The sequence below is a fragment of the Triticum aestivum genome, chromosome 4B, assembly GCF_018294505.1.
Source record: "Triticum aestivum cultivar Chinese Spring chromosome 4B, IWGSC CS RefSeq v2.1, whole genome shotgun sequence".
Classification (NCBI taxonomy): domain Eukaryota; kingdom Viridiplantae; phylum Streptophyta; class Magnoliopsida; order Poales; family Poaceae; genus Triticum; species Triticum aestivum.
In genome coordinates, this window is record NC_057804.1 from 450924240 (window position 1) to 450935514 (window position 11275).

At 47.2% G+C, this 11275-nt stretch overlaps 2 protein-coding genes across 2 annotated transcripts; one reads left to right on the top strand and one right to left on the bottom strand.

Moving 5' to 3' along the window:
* The first annotated feature begins 1295 nt into the window (after positions 1-1295).
* On the top strand, positions 1296-3647 carry LOC123090159 (serine/arginine-rich splicing factor SR45a). Its single transcript, XM_044511584.1, has 6 exons — positions 1296-1356; positions 2070-2143; positions 2915-2946; positions 3068-3179; positions 3273-3422; positions 3549-3647. Exons 1-6 carry the CDS (start codon positions 1296-1298, stop codon positions 3570-3572), a joined length of 453 nt encoding a protein of 150 aa, XP_044367519.1. The 3' UTR covers positions 3573-3647.
* Positions 3648-8574: 4927 nt separating this feature from the next.
* On the bottom strand, positions 8575-11275 carry LOC123092658 (coronatine-insensitive protein homolog 2; the record flags this gene model as incomplete). Its single annotated transcript, XM_044514476.1, is given in 3 exon segments — positions 8575-9743; positions 9854-10331; positions 10854-11275. Coding segments are annotated over 3 exon segments (1692 nt in total), but the record flags the coding sequence as incomplete, so codon positions are not given.

The following is an 11275-nucleotide window of genomic DNA, read 5'->3' on the forward strand; positions in this document are numbered from 1 at the left end:
TTGGTTTGGCCTACTAGTATGATCTTTCTTGCAATAGGAGAAGTGCTTAGCTTTGGGTTCAATCTTGCGGTGTCCTTTCCCAATGACAGCAGGGGCAGCAAGGCACGTATTGTATGGTTGTCATCGAGGATAAAAAGATGGGGTTTATATCATATTGCTTGAATTTATCCCTCTACATCATGTCATCTTGCTTAAGGTATTACTCTGTTCTTATGAATTTAATACTCTAGATGCATGTTGGATAGCGGTCGATGTGTGGGGTAATAGTAGTAGATGTAGAACCGTTTCGATCTACTTGTCATGGACGCGATGCCTATATACATGATCATGCCTAGATATTCTCATAACTATGTGTTTTTCTATCAATTGCTCGACAGTAATTTGTTCACCCAACGTATAATACGCTATCTTGAGAGAAGCCACTAGTGAAACCTATGGCCCCTGGGTCTCTTTTCCATCGTATTATATCTCTTTTATTTACATTACATCTCGTTTATTATTTTGCAATCTTTACTTTTCAATCTATACAACAAAAATATCAAAAATATTTATCTTATTATCTCTATCAAATCTCACTTTTGCAAGTGGTCGTGAAGGGATTGACAACCCCTTTATCGCGTTGGTTGCAAGGTTCTTATTTGTTTGTGCAGATACAAGGCGACTTGCGTGTAACCTTCTACTGGATTGCTACCTTGGTTCTCAAAAACTGAGAAAAATACGTACGCTACTTTGCTGCATCACCCTTTCCTCTTCAAGGGAAAACCAACGCGTGCTCAAGAGGTAGCATTGATTTACATATACTAGATCGGAGGAGGCCGCCTACCCCTACCCCCAATGCCCAAAATGTGGCTCACTGGAGCCCTCCGGGTGCGGCGGCGGAGATCATCAATCATCGTTGTGGAGGCGTGGTCGACGAAGATGGCATCCTGTGCGGCGGCTTTGCGGAGCCACGCGGCCATGTTGTCGTTGAAATCGCGAGCCCCTGCTAGTATAGGACGGCGTCGAGTTCCTCGTCCCGGCGGCAGCATTGCGCCGCCTCCTCCTCCCGCGCACTGCGCATGAGGATGGCCACCTCGATGGCGTCCGCATCGGAAGAGGAAAGAAAATCCTCCGGCCCGGTGACGCCAGCACTCCGCCGCTCCGCCTCCACCTCCCTCTTCACTGGTGGGAGCGGCATATGCGAGCTAGCCGACGCGACAGAGCTGCCCGCGCCGGAGGAGAGCCGATCCTGCCGCCGGTCGTACTCCTCCCTCTAGCGACGGAAGAGGGACGACGGCGGCTCAAGGCCCCGGTTCATGTACCACCGGGCGGACCGCTTCCTTGCCGCGTCGGCGGCGACGCAGTACTTCCGCTCGGGTCCTCGCTAGTCATGACCACGGCCGGAGCTCCACATTCCGTGCCATATAGTGGCGGATCTGTCTGCAGTAGCAGAGTGGGCGGCGGATTTGGGTTGCCGGCGGCGAGAAGTCAGGGGGAAAGGGAAGATTGCAGTGGCGGGGGGAATAGGGTTTCGCCCCGTATAGCGGCCGCAGACTCGTAGATATACTGCGCGGGGAGGAGGTGGTTTCCGGGCCACCGTAAATGTTTTACAGACCAGGGCGACTATACGGGGTCTATCTGGCCCAATAAACAGGGCAAATCCATATAGTCGCCGGAATTATATGGGCCGAGCGCTTTTAGAGCGTCTGCTAGAGATGCTCTAAATTCAACCGGTAGTGCCTTGCAACAGTAGTCTGTCGGGTGCTCGTTCTGGTGACGATAGTGGTTGTTTAATGGTCTCTAAAACTCGATGGATCATTTTAGAAGAAAAATGAAAATAAAGAACAATTTTTTTTAAAGCAGGAAGAAAAGGGGGAAACGGATGGCGGAGAGAGATGCCAAGTGTCGAAGCGGAAGGTGGTGCCGTGCGGTGCGTTCGCTCAGCCAATTCAACCGGATTTGAGAAAGTCTCGCGTCCGCCCCCCTCCAGAACCTTCCCGCAGGCCCTCTCTATTTATTCACACGCGCGCGCGTGCGCGATCCAACGGGAAAAGAGGGGCGGTGTCGCAGGTGGTAACTGACATACGCAGAGGCGAAGCTGAAGACAGAGACTCGAGAGGCTTCGGGAGGACAGGATCGCAGTCGCAGCGGCGACGAAGCAAAGGTATTTCCTCGCCTTCTTCCTCGCGTTTCGTCAGTAGCATGATACTATCATGTGAAGGGTGCTGCGAATTTCATCCTGCCTTCTGTTCTAGGTTTGATTTGGCGATAGTTTTAGCACATACAGCTCATAACCCGCAGATCATAGAGAGCCATGAGACCCATACTTGCCAGTAGGAAAACGTATGTTGGGGTTCGGAGGCTGATTGATCCTCAATTTTTTTTTATCCTCAATTCTGGTTCGCAAATGCGCTAGATCTATATGACATGAAGCAAATTAAACCGAGAATTCCTATGTTGTTGGCGGTTATGTTTCCCCAATTCGTGTTCTGTGCGTAGTGGTTTCATCTGGACTGCGATTGTACCTAACGCGATGAGGAAAACAGATTTATCACTGAACCCCGTAACTTGTACGGGAACGTTGAATTGGTGGGAAGGAAACTGTTCCGGGAACAGACAGTCAACACTGAACTGAACACGAAACAAGGTTGTATTAGGTCTCCAAGCTTTTGGACACGCAACAATCTATGACCACATATCTTCGACGCTGCAAAGTGTAAACTGACAGTGGATTGTTGCATGCTTGAAATCGAGCTGTCGCAGTGATCAGAGCTTCTATGGTCAGGTTAGATATTTGTATGATCTATTGGCGCTATGCGGTAGTATGTTGCGAAGCCATGGTACATTTAGAAATGTAGTTACATGCTACTTATCTGAGTTTTTCCTATACGAGTCCTCTGGTGGGTGCTGATTCATTTGCCTGTCTGTCTTGCAGATGTCGTATTCGAGGTACAGGAGTCGTTCAAGGTAAACATCCTTTATCCTCAGAAATGCTAATATTATGTTTGTGTCCATGTTCTATATTTTGGAGTCTAGGCATTTCTGGCTCTAATTTTAGGGAGTGATTGATATCCATGTAATGTGTTAGGAGTGTGGACTCGAGTGATGTTGAGAACCCTGGGAACAATCTCTTCGTGACTGGTTTATCATCTCGTCTAACTGATCGAGATCTGGAGAAGCATTTCTCTACAGAGGGAGAGGTAAACTTATGGAAATGTTTGCTGAGGAAACTGGTACCCATGTGAGAAGATTGCTAACAATTCCACTTATTTATCTTGCTGGATGTGGCACAGGTGATTGATGCAAGTATAGTACTTGATCCATGGACAAGGGAATCACGGGGATTTTGGTTTGTTACCATGGCTACTCTTAAGGAGGCAGAACACTGCATCAAATATCTCGACCGTTCAGTGCTGGAAGGTCGTGTCATTACTGTTGAGAAGGTATTGCCAAAAGACTGTTAACTCTCTGATATTTGTCCATTCTCCTTCTCCTTCTATATGGAGTGGAATTATTATGTACAGATTAGCCTTCCAAGCTAAATATTTGAATGTTCTTCTTGTTTGAAGATTTTGTTGACAGCAGCAGGTTGATGCCCGCAGCTGTTTGGCATCAAATTCAAAAGATACACAACCTAAGATCGAAACAATGCTACCTCACCCAAAGGGTTGTACGCCCGCCATTATTGTTTTTTCATACTATTTGTGTTCTTCAGATCCCCAATAATGTATTGAATCTTGCTTTTGACATAAAACACAAGTACTGATTTTGAGCCCCTTCTCCACCACAGGCAAAGAGAAGACGAGGCCGAACCCCAACACCAGGAAGGTATCTGGGCACCAAATCATCGCGTGGTAAGTTATTGTGACATGATTTATCTTCGACACCTTGGTACCATGAATTATGTGCTAGAAAGTGAGCACCGCTGACACTTCATATCACATCTGATTATTGACATTTGATTATGTGGTGATACCAGGAAGGAGGTATTCCCGAAGCAGGTCACCTGTTAGGAGAGACCGTTACAGCTCACGCTACTCGCCTGAGCGAGAACGCTCTTATTCTCCTTATCGCAGAGGACGATCATACTCTCGTCGTGACAGGCGTAGATCATACTCCCCTGATGAAAGGAGGCGATACTACTCTCCCTATGGCAGAAGGAGATCATACTCTCCTTCTGACAGGTCGGAGTCTCCCTACGACAGGCGTAGGTCCTACTCACCCTATGACAGGTCCTACTCACCCCGCCATGGTCATCGCCACCGTTCAAGATCTCCATACCGTTACAGAAGGCAGAGGTCGCACTCCCACGACCGTTCTGTTTCAGCATACTACAGCAGGCGCTATTCTCCAAGGAGCAGAAGACGGAGCTACTCTCGCAGCATATCGCCACGCAGGAGCTACTCCCGCAGCTGCTCCCCGGTTTCAGAAGAATCAAGGAGCTGTTCTCCACGGAAAGGATGCGCCGGAAGCAAGCCATCACGCAGCAGGTCACCTGGCAAGAGGCGTTCTAGAGAAAGCTATGCTCACAGCCGCAGTTCATGCTCCAGGTCCGTCTCTCGGGAGCGCTCAACCTCAGCAAGCACATGATGTTTTACGAAGCGCCTTGCCACCGTATTTCCGTTGTAATGTTGGAATTTTAGTAACTCTGTTGTAATGGTATGATCGTGCACCTGTATTTCGTCATGACTGTTAGAATAAATCCGAGGTACGTGAACGATCCATCGAGGAGCAAGTAATCACAGACAATGATGACACCGAGATTTGTTAACGAAGTTCGGCGAACTCGCCTACTCCCCGAGGCAATGACTACGGGTGCTCCTTTCCGAGATACCGCAAGGTGCTCCTTTCCGAGATACCGCAACACCGACCACCCGGGCGCCGGCACAAGCCGTCAGCACCCGCTGGCGAGCCTGTCGTTATTTAGTCGTCATGTGTTACAACGTGGGGTGTCTCCTCATATATAAGAGGCCAAGGGTACAACGTGTCCGACTCCGACACTACACGTATCCTACCCACACTACAACACCAAGTCCAAGCGTAACCCAACTAGTACAAAATATTCGACACAAACACAACAAACTCCACCTTGACAAATATTCTTCACCACCTTGAATTTGTCCATGCGTCAAACTTTCATGTACTCCGGACTTGTGCTGTCTTCTTCGTAGCTTACCGAGAGCTACTCGACGAGTCTGCCCCAGACCCGCCGCCACCGTGAGACCCCGCTGCTACTCCCGCAACTCCAGTCTCCGTGACTCCACCTGCAATAGTGCTTCCTTGTAACTTGTAAAGATGCGAAGCCGTCTTCTCTCCAATCATCACGGTCACCTCATCTTCTATGATTCTCATGGTCTTCTTATCCCGATCACAACGGAATACCATACCATCATTATGAAGAACACCAAGCGAAATTAGATTCCTCCTTAGCCCTGGCACATGCCTGACTCCCCGAAGCATCCGCTCAACTCCGTCAAACATCTTGATTTTGATGTCACCTACTCCAGCAACACGATAACCTGTGTCATCGCCCACATAGGCTAAACCAAACTCACCAGACTTGTACGAAGAGAACCACTCTTGTTGGTTGTCGCATGAAAAGAGCAAGCTGAATCCAACATCCACGCTTCACCTTTGTTTGACCGCCTGTCTGATACTATGAGAACATCACTACTGCTGTCTGAGTCATCACCATGAGCTGCCTTATTAGCACTTGCCCCACCATTGAGTTCTGGACAGTCCTTTCTCATATGTCCCCACTGCTTACACTTGTGACACTGTATATTCTTTTTTTTTCTTGTTCTTCCCAGCCTCATATCCCTTCCGCCACTGCTCACCCTTGACTAGCAAACCTTCATCATGAGAGACTTCCACCGCGTTCTTCTTTCTCATATCATAAGATAGCAATGCGCAGTAATATCCTCATTCTTGACGGTCTCCTTGCCGTGCGTCAAAGTAGTGATCAAATGGTCATAGGATGATGGCAATGAACAAAGAAGCAGAATTGCCCTATCCTCGTCATCAACCGTCGCACCCAAGCGTGCTAGATCCGTCACGACTTGATTAAAGGCGTTCATATACTCCACAAGATCTGACCCCTCCTGCATCCTCATCCCATACAACTTTTGCTTCAGATACACCTTGGTCGTCGCAGTCTTGGACATAAACTGACTTTCCAGCTTCTCCCAGATCTTCTTCGGCGAATTCTCATCCATCACATGATAAATAATCTGGTCCGACAGACACAACCGTATAGTCCCGGCTGCTTTCAACTGTAACTCCTCCCAGTCATCCGCCTCCATCTTAGCTGGCTTGGCTTCCTTCAACAACGCCTTCAAGCATCATCCTTGTTGTGCCAACAAATCTTTTACTCTTGTTTGCCATAACCCAAAGCTTCCAGTTCCGTTGAACTTCTTCACCTCAAACCTGGTACCCGATAACGCCATGATTCTTTGTACGGCCGACTCCGTGAAAAATAACCGAGCAGTCTTCCCGTGATCCGCAAGTACACGAACCAAACCTCCGCGTACTGCTACTAGCGGTCAACGAACTAGTTGATCTTCACGTCAAAGTGCTCCCTTGGCTCAACTACGATACTAGCGCTATTTGCTTTCCTGCCAAAGCCTGTCCTCTCGATGGATGCGAAGCCCCTGATGGATTTTTTCTGGCCGATCTCGATCTGATCTATTGCCTCGTCTTGTCCCTAGCCGGCTGCCTTATTTTATACTGCGCGTGCAAGGCTCCAGCAGTCCGGCTCGGCTACGAGTTCTATCGGGACTCGGTCCCTTTTGTTTCCAAAACAAATCCCACGTCCGCTGCTTCCGATTGCAAGAGATAATATCGTCAAAATCTGAACCTACCAATCGAGTCACGCTCAGCTGCCCCTGCACGCGACCTGCCGCTCGGGCTGCCTGCCCGTGTCCCTGATGGACTGCATCATGGACTGCATCTGGGCCCAGCTGCTAGCTCCGCAGGCCACGTCTCGATCTCGTCGATTCCGAGTAGGCACCGTGACGCCACGCAAATTTTCCGACCTCACCGACGCCTGATTTCTCCACCTCTAGATCAAGCGAATAACCATCTCGAAACCTAGCTCTGATACCACTTGTTAGAATAAATTCGAGGTACGCGAACGATCCATCGAGAAACAAGCAATCACAGACAATGACAACACCGAGATTTGTTAACGAGGTTCGGCGAACTCGCCTACTCCCCGGGGCAATGACTACGGGCGCTCCTCCCCGAGATACCGCAACACCGGCCACCCGGGCGCCGACACAAGCCGCCAGCACCCCCTTGCGAGCCTGTCGCTATCTAGTCGTCATGGGTTACATCGTGGGGTGCCTCCTCATATATAAGAGGCCAAGGGTACAATGTGTCCGACTCCGACACTACACGTATCCTACCCACACTACAACACCAAGTCCAAGCGTAACCCAACTAGTACAAAATATTCGACACAAACACAACAATGACTCTGGACTTGAATACCATATGCATGCTATATGCTGTACTTGATGCTTCTGTGTTTTCAGTCTGGTTGGCAGTTTATATCATGGATTTGGCTAACGGATAGTTTTGTATGTTCTGATGCGGCATAGTTGCATAAAGAGAAAAAAAACAGGTAGTGGGTTGCACCTATTTAAGAATAGAGGATTTATAGCATACTAAGTACAAAGAAAAAACACAGAAATTTTCATATGGATTTGCTTTATTCTGTAAGAATTTCATAGGAATATTGGTAGAGTCATTTATTTGTTCCATCTATTATTTATTTGTTTCAGATGACCCAGTCGGCATCTTTTTATAGGAATTCGATACTGCAATTTTCCTTTATTTCAAATGCCCTAAGAGTCTCTGTAGATCGTAGGATTTTTGTTGTACTATTTGAATTTTAAGAATTCTTCTTCTGTAAGAATTTCATAGGAATATTGGTAGAGTCATTTATTTGTTCCATCTATTATTTATTTGTTTCAGATGACCCAGTCGGCATCTTTTTATAGAAATTCGATACTGCAATTTTCCTTTATTTCAAATGCCCTAAGAGTCTCTGTAGATCGTAGGATTTTTGTTGTACTATTTGAATTTTAAGAATTCTTCTTCAAAGTCCATTGCCTAATAGGAGCAGGTTACCAAATTTCTATGAAATTCATTCATATAGCTCCATACTGTAAGATCTCAGTATGAACTCGAACATCATTTGTCGAATACACTTTCACTCTATTTTTCTCCACCCTCTCCTCAATCCTCTGAAATTGCTTCCTGTGCAACAGCATATATTGCAGAATTTCTGAGTTCTGAAATATCTTTCTCTACCTTCTCCCCTCAACCCTCTCTTAAATTCCTTCCTAGCAAAAGCTGTAAAATTTCTGTGTTATGCAGAATCTCATGATGAGTATTCGGAAATCATGGAAAATTTCACGGCAAGTGACATCTCAATCTTCTGTTCTTTTATTTCAACGTAATAAATCCCTGCTTCCTGTAATCCATATAGAACATATAACAGCCCGTTCACCATACAGATCCAAAGATAAGAGAAGGTGGAAAATCACGACCAGTAAAGCTGAGGCCAAGCCGCAGCAAAATTTCAAGATATTCGTGGGTTAAACATAACATTGTGCAGATTGTTTCACAGATGGTACAACAACTAATCCAATAGTGTTCGTAGAACAACAATACAGTGGGCAAAGCTCAAGAACAGAAAAATGCCATTACAACTGGGCACATTATTACAAAAATGCGTGTCCGAGCCATGTCAAAATGGTGTAGTACACAAAGATATCCATGTTGGCCAGATGAACAGCTTACCCAAAAATGTTGCCCCTAAGATACAAAGGCAGTTCAGAGTGGGTCGCTTTTACTTGAGCTTTCAGTCCCGTAATTGGCACTGTAAGGTGGAATGTCCCTAATACCGCATCGTGGGTTTCACTGGCATCAAACATGTATGTACAGTCAAACTGGTGGTGGTCTTTTTAGCCTCCGACTGATGGATAGAGGGGAATTACAGACTGAGGACAATCTGTCCTTGCCCCAGCCAGAGAGTAGTATGCCAGAATCTGTGCCTGACCCTCTGGGCAAGGCTCATCTTGATTTGGTGCAATAAACTCAATGTTCCAGAAGGGGCGTACCATTGCCATGAGATCGGTGCCAGTAGGAGATGCCTTGTATCCCTGCACCCAAAGATATCTGAGTGACTTCAGCTGTAAGGCTGCAACTGCCAATGCACGTTCACTAAAGCAGCAACTCCTTAGCTCCAATTTCTGCAAGCTTGGGCATCCTCGTGCAAATGCCAGCAGTCCATCATCAGATCCCCCGGCATTCCCAAGCAACATGTAGCGGACGGTCTTGCTAAATTCACCAACATAGGAAAGGCCGATATCTGATAGAGCTCCAGGTCTCACATAAAATGCAAACCTCCGGAGTTTGGTGCAACCTCTCATCAAAGCCCGAACCCCGTTGTCAAGGGGCAGTTCGGTTATATGCACCTCTCTATCAAGCAGGACAAGTCGGAAATCATTCAGGTTTTTGCTGAACGTACCAATGGCCTCAAGAGCTGCATTTGTAATGTCAGACACATGTACTGCCCAGTACTCCAAATCAGGACAGCCTTGAGTAACAGCCATCAGTCCTACTTGTGTCACTCTACCCTGTTCGTCCTCAAGACCTCCTTGGTCATCGTCTCCTCTCTCGACTCTGAGTCGCTGTAATTTCTTGCAGGTCTGTGCAACGACTTCCAACCCTCGATCCCCTATCACATCCCTTACCTGTTGGAAGACAAATTGTCAACAAAACGCGTTTGAGATAGCATATTCACTATCTGACCTCCAGACAGGAAACATGGCGAAAACATTTAAAATAATTTGCCAGGACATACCTCCAAAACTTCTAGATTTGGGCAGCGCTGGACTAATTGACAGTGATCCTCTGTGGTAAGGAATGTAAACTGAAGGTCCAGCTTCTTGAGTGTGGCGCCATATGGAAATAATATCTGCATCTCATTTGTTCCCATGTAGAGCAAACTCAAGCGCTGTACTGAAGGAGGGAAATAGTAGTTAGCATAATTCCCACCCTGATCTTGATCATCAAAGGAACCACCAGCAAAGTCTTGTAGCGTTTCTGCTGTACGGAACAGGTCAACCAGGTCAGACATGAAACAGTCGCTAATCTTGAGAGTTCTCAGCCTTCGGCAATTTCGCACAAGGAGGAGAAGATATGCAGGGGATGCCCTGAGATCTGTCAGAAAGAAATTCAGCGTCTCAAGGACAGTATTGCTGGTAGCAAGCTCGCGGAGCCATTCATCATTTTCTTTCTCAGCAACAGAACTTTCTTCAAGAAACAAGGTTTCCAGTTTCCTGCACATGACAAGAAATATGATTAATTAAACTAGTAACCTATGAATGTATGCTCTTACATTCTTACTGAACTTCTACAACACCATTTTGATAATCTGCTTTTCAAAACTATCTCCACCAAGCATCATAGTTCTCTAAGAAAGTATAAACAACTAAGCAAAGTCCCCAACTCAGTAAGGCAGTTAAAGTCCACATTTCCTAATTTCTGCTCCAAAGCTAGAATTATTCCCAAATTACAAAGAGTAGCCTGATGTTTTACTACATGAAAAGGTGAGACGTTACACTTACTTTTCCCCTTTCCAAATGAACAAAAGAATATCTTATATATACTCGCTTTACAAACATCCCATCTACCAACCCTTTCCAAATAGAACAAAACACAATTTCTGAAGAGAAAAACTAACTAGAACAATTGAAACTACAAATTAATTTGTAGGACAAGAAAGAGATACCGCAGTAATTAATAAACGAACTAATGCATGCATATCATTTGTGAACCGGAACAAGGAGGGGAGAAATTACTTGCAGCAGCGGGCGAGGAGAGCGAGGGAGGACGTGGAGAAGCCGGAGCATCGGTCAAGCTTGAGGGAGACGAGCATGTGGGCCTTGGCGCGCACGAGCACGGCGACGTCGTCGTCGGAGACAATCATTCGGCGGAGGTGCAGCACCTTGAGGAAGTGGAAGGAGGCAGAGAGCTCGCGGATCCAGGGCGAAGCGGAGCCGCCCCAGTCCTCGGGGATGAGGTTGAACATGGAGGCGCGGGGCTTGGCCTTGAGCTTGAGCGACTCGAGGCAGGGGAAGCGGCGGAAGAGGCGGTCGGGGGTGGTGGAGTAGGCCATGGCGACGGTGACGTGCTTGCGGCTGAGCGCGTCGACCTTGCACCAGTGGCGGCAGACGAGCGAGATGGCGTCGCGGTCCCAGGGGTCCTCCACGCACCCCATGAC

Coding starts and splice junctions, on each gene's coding strand:
- LOC123090159 (XM_044511584.1), top strand. CDS start 1,296: ATGTACCACCGGGCGGACCGCTTCCTTGCCGCGTCGGCGGCGACGCAG. Junction 3,180..3,272: donor ATTTCTCTACAGAGGGAGAG/GTAAACTTATGG, acceptor GATGTGGCACAG/GTGATTGATGCAAGTATAGT. Junction 3,423..3,548: donor GTGTCATTACTGTTGAGAAG/GTATTGCCAAAA, acceptor TCTTGTTTGAAG/ATTTTGTTGACAGCAGCAGG.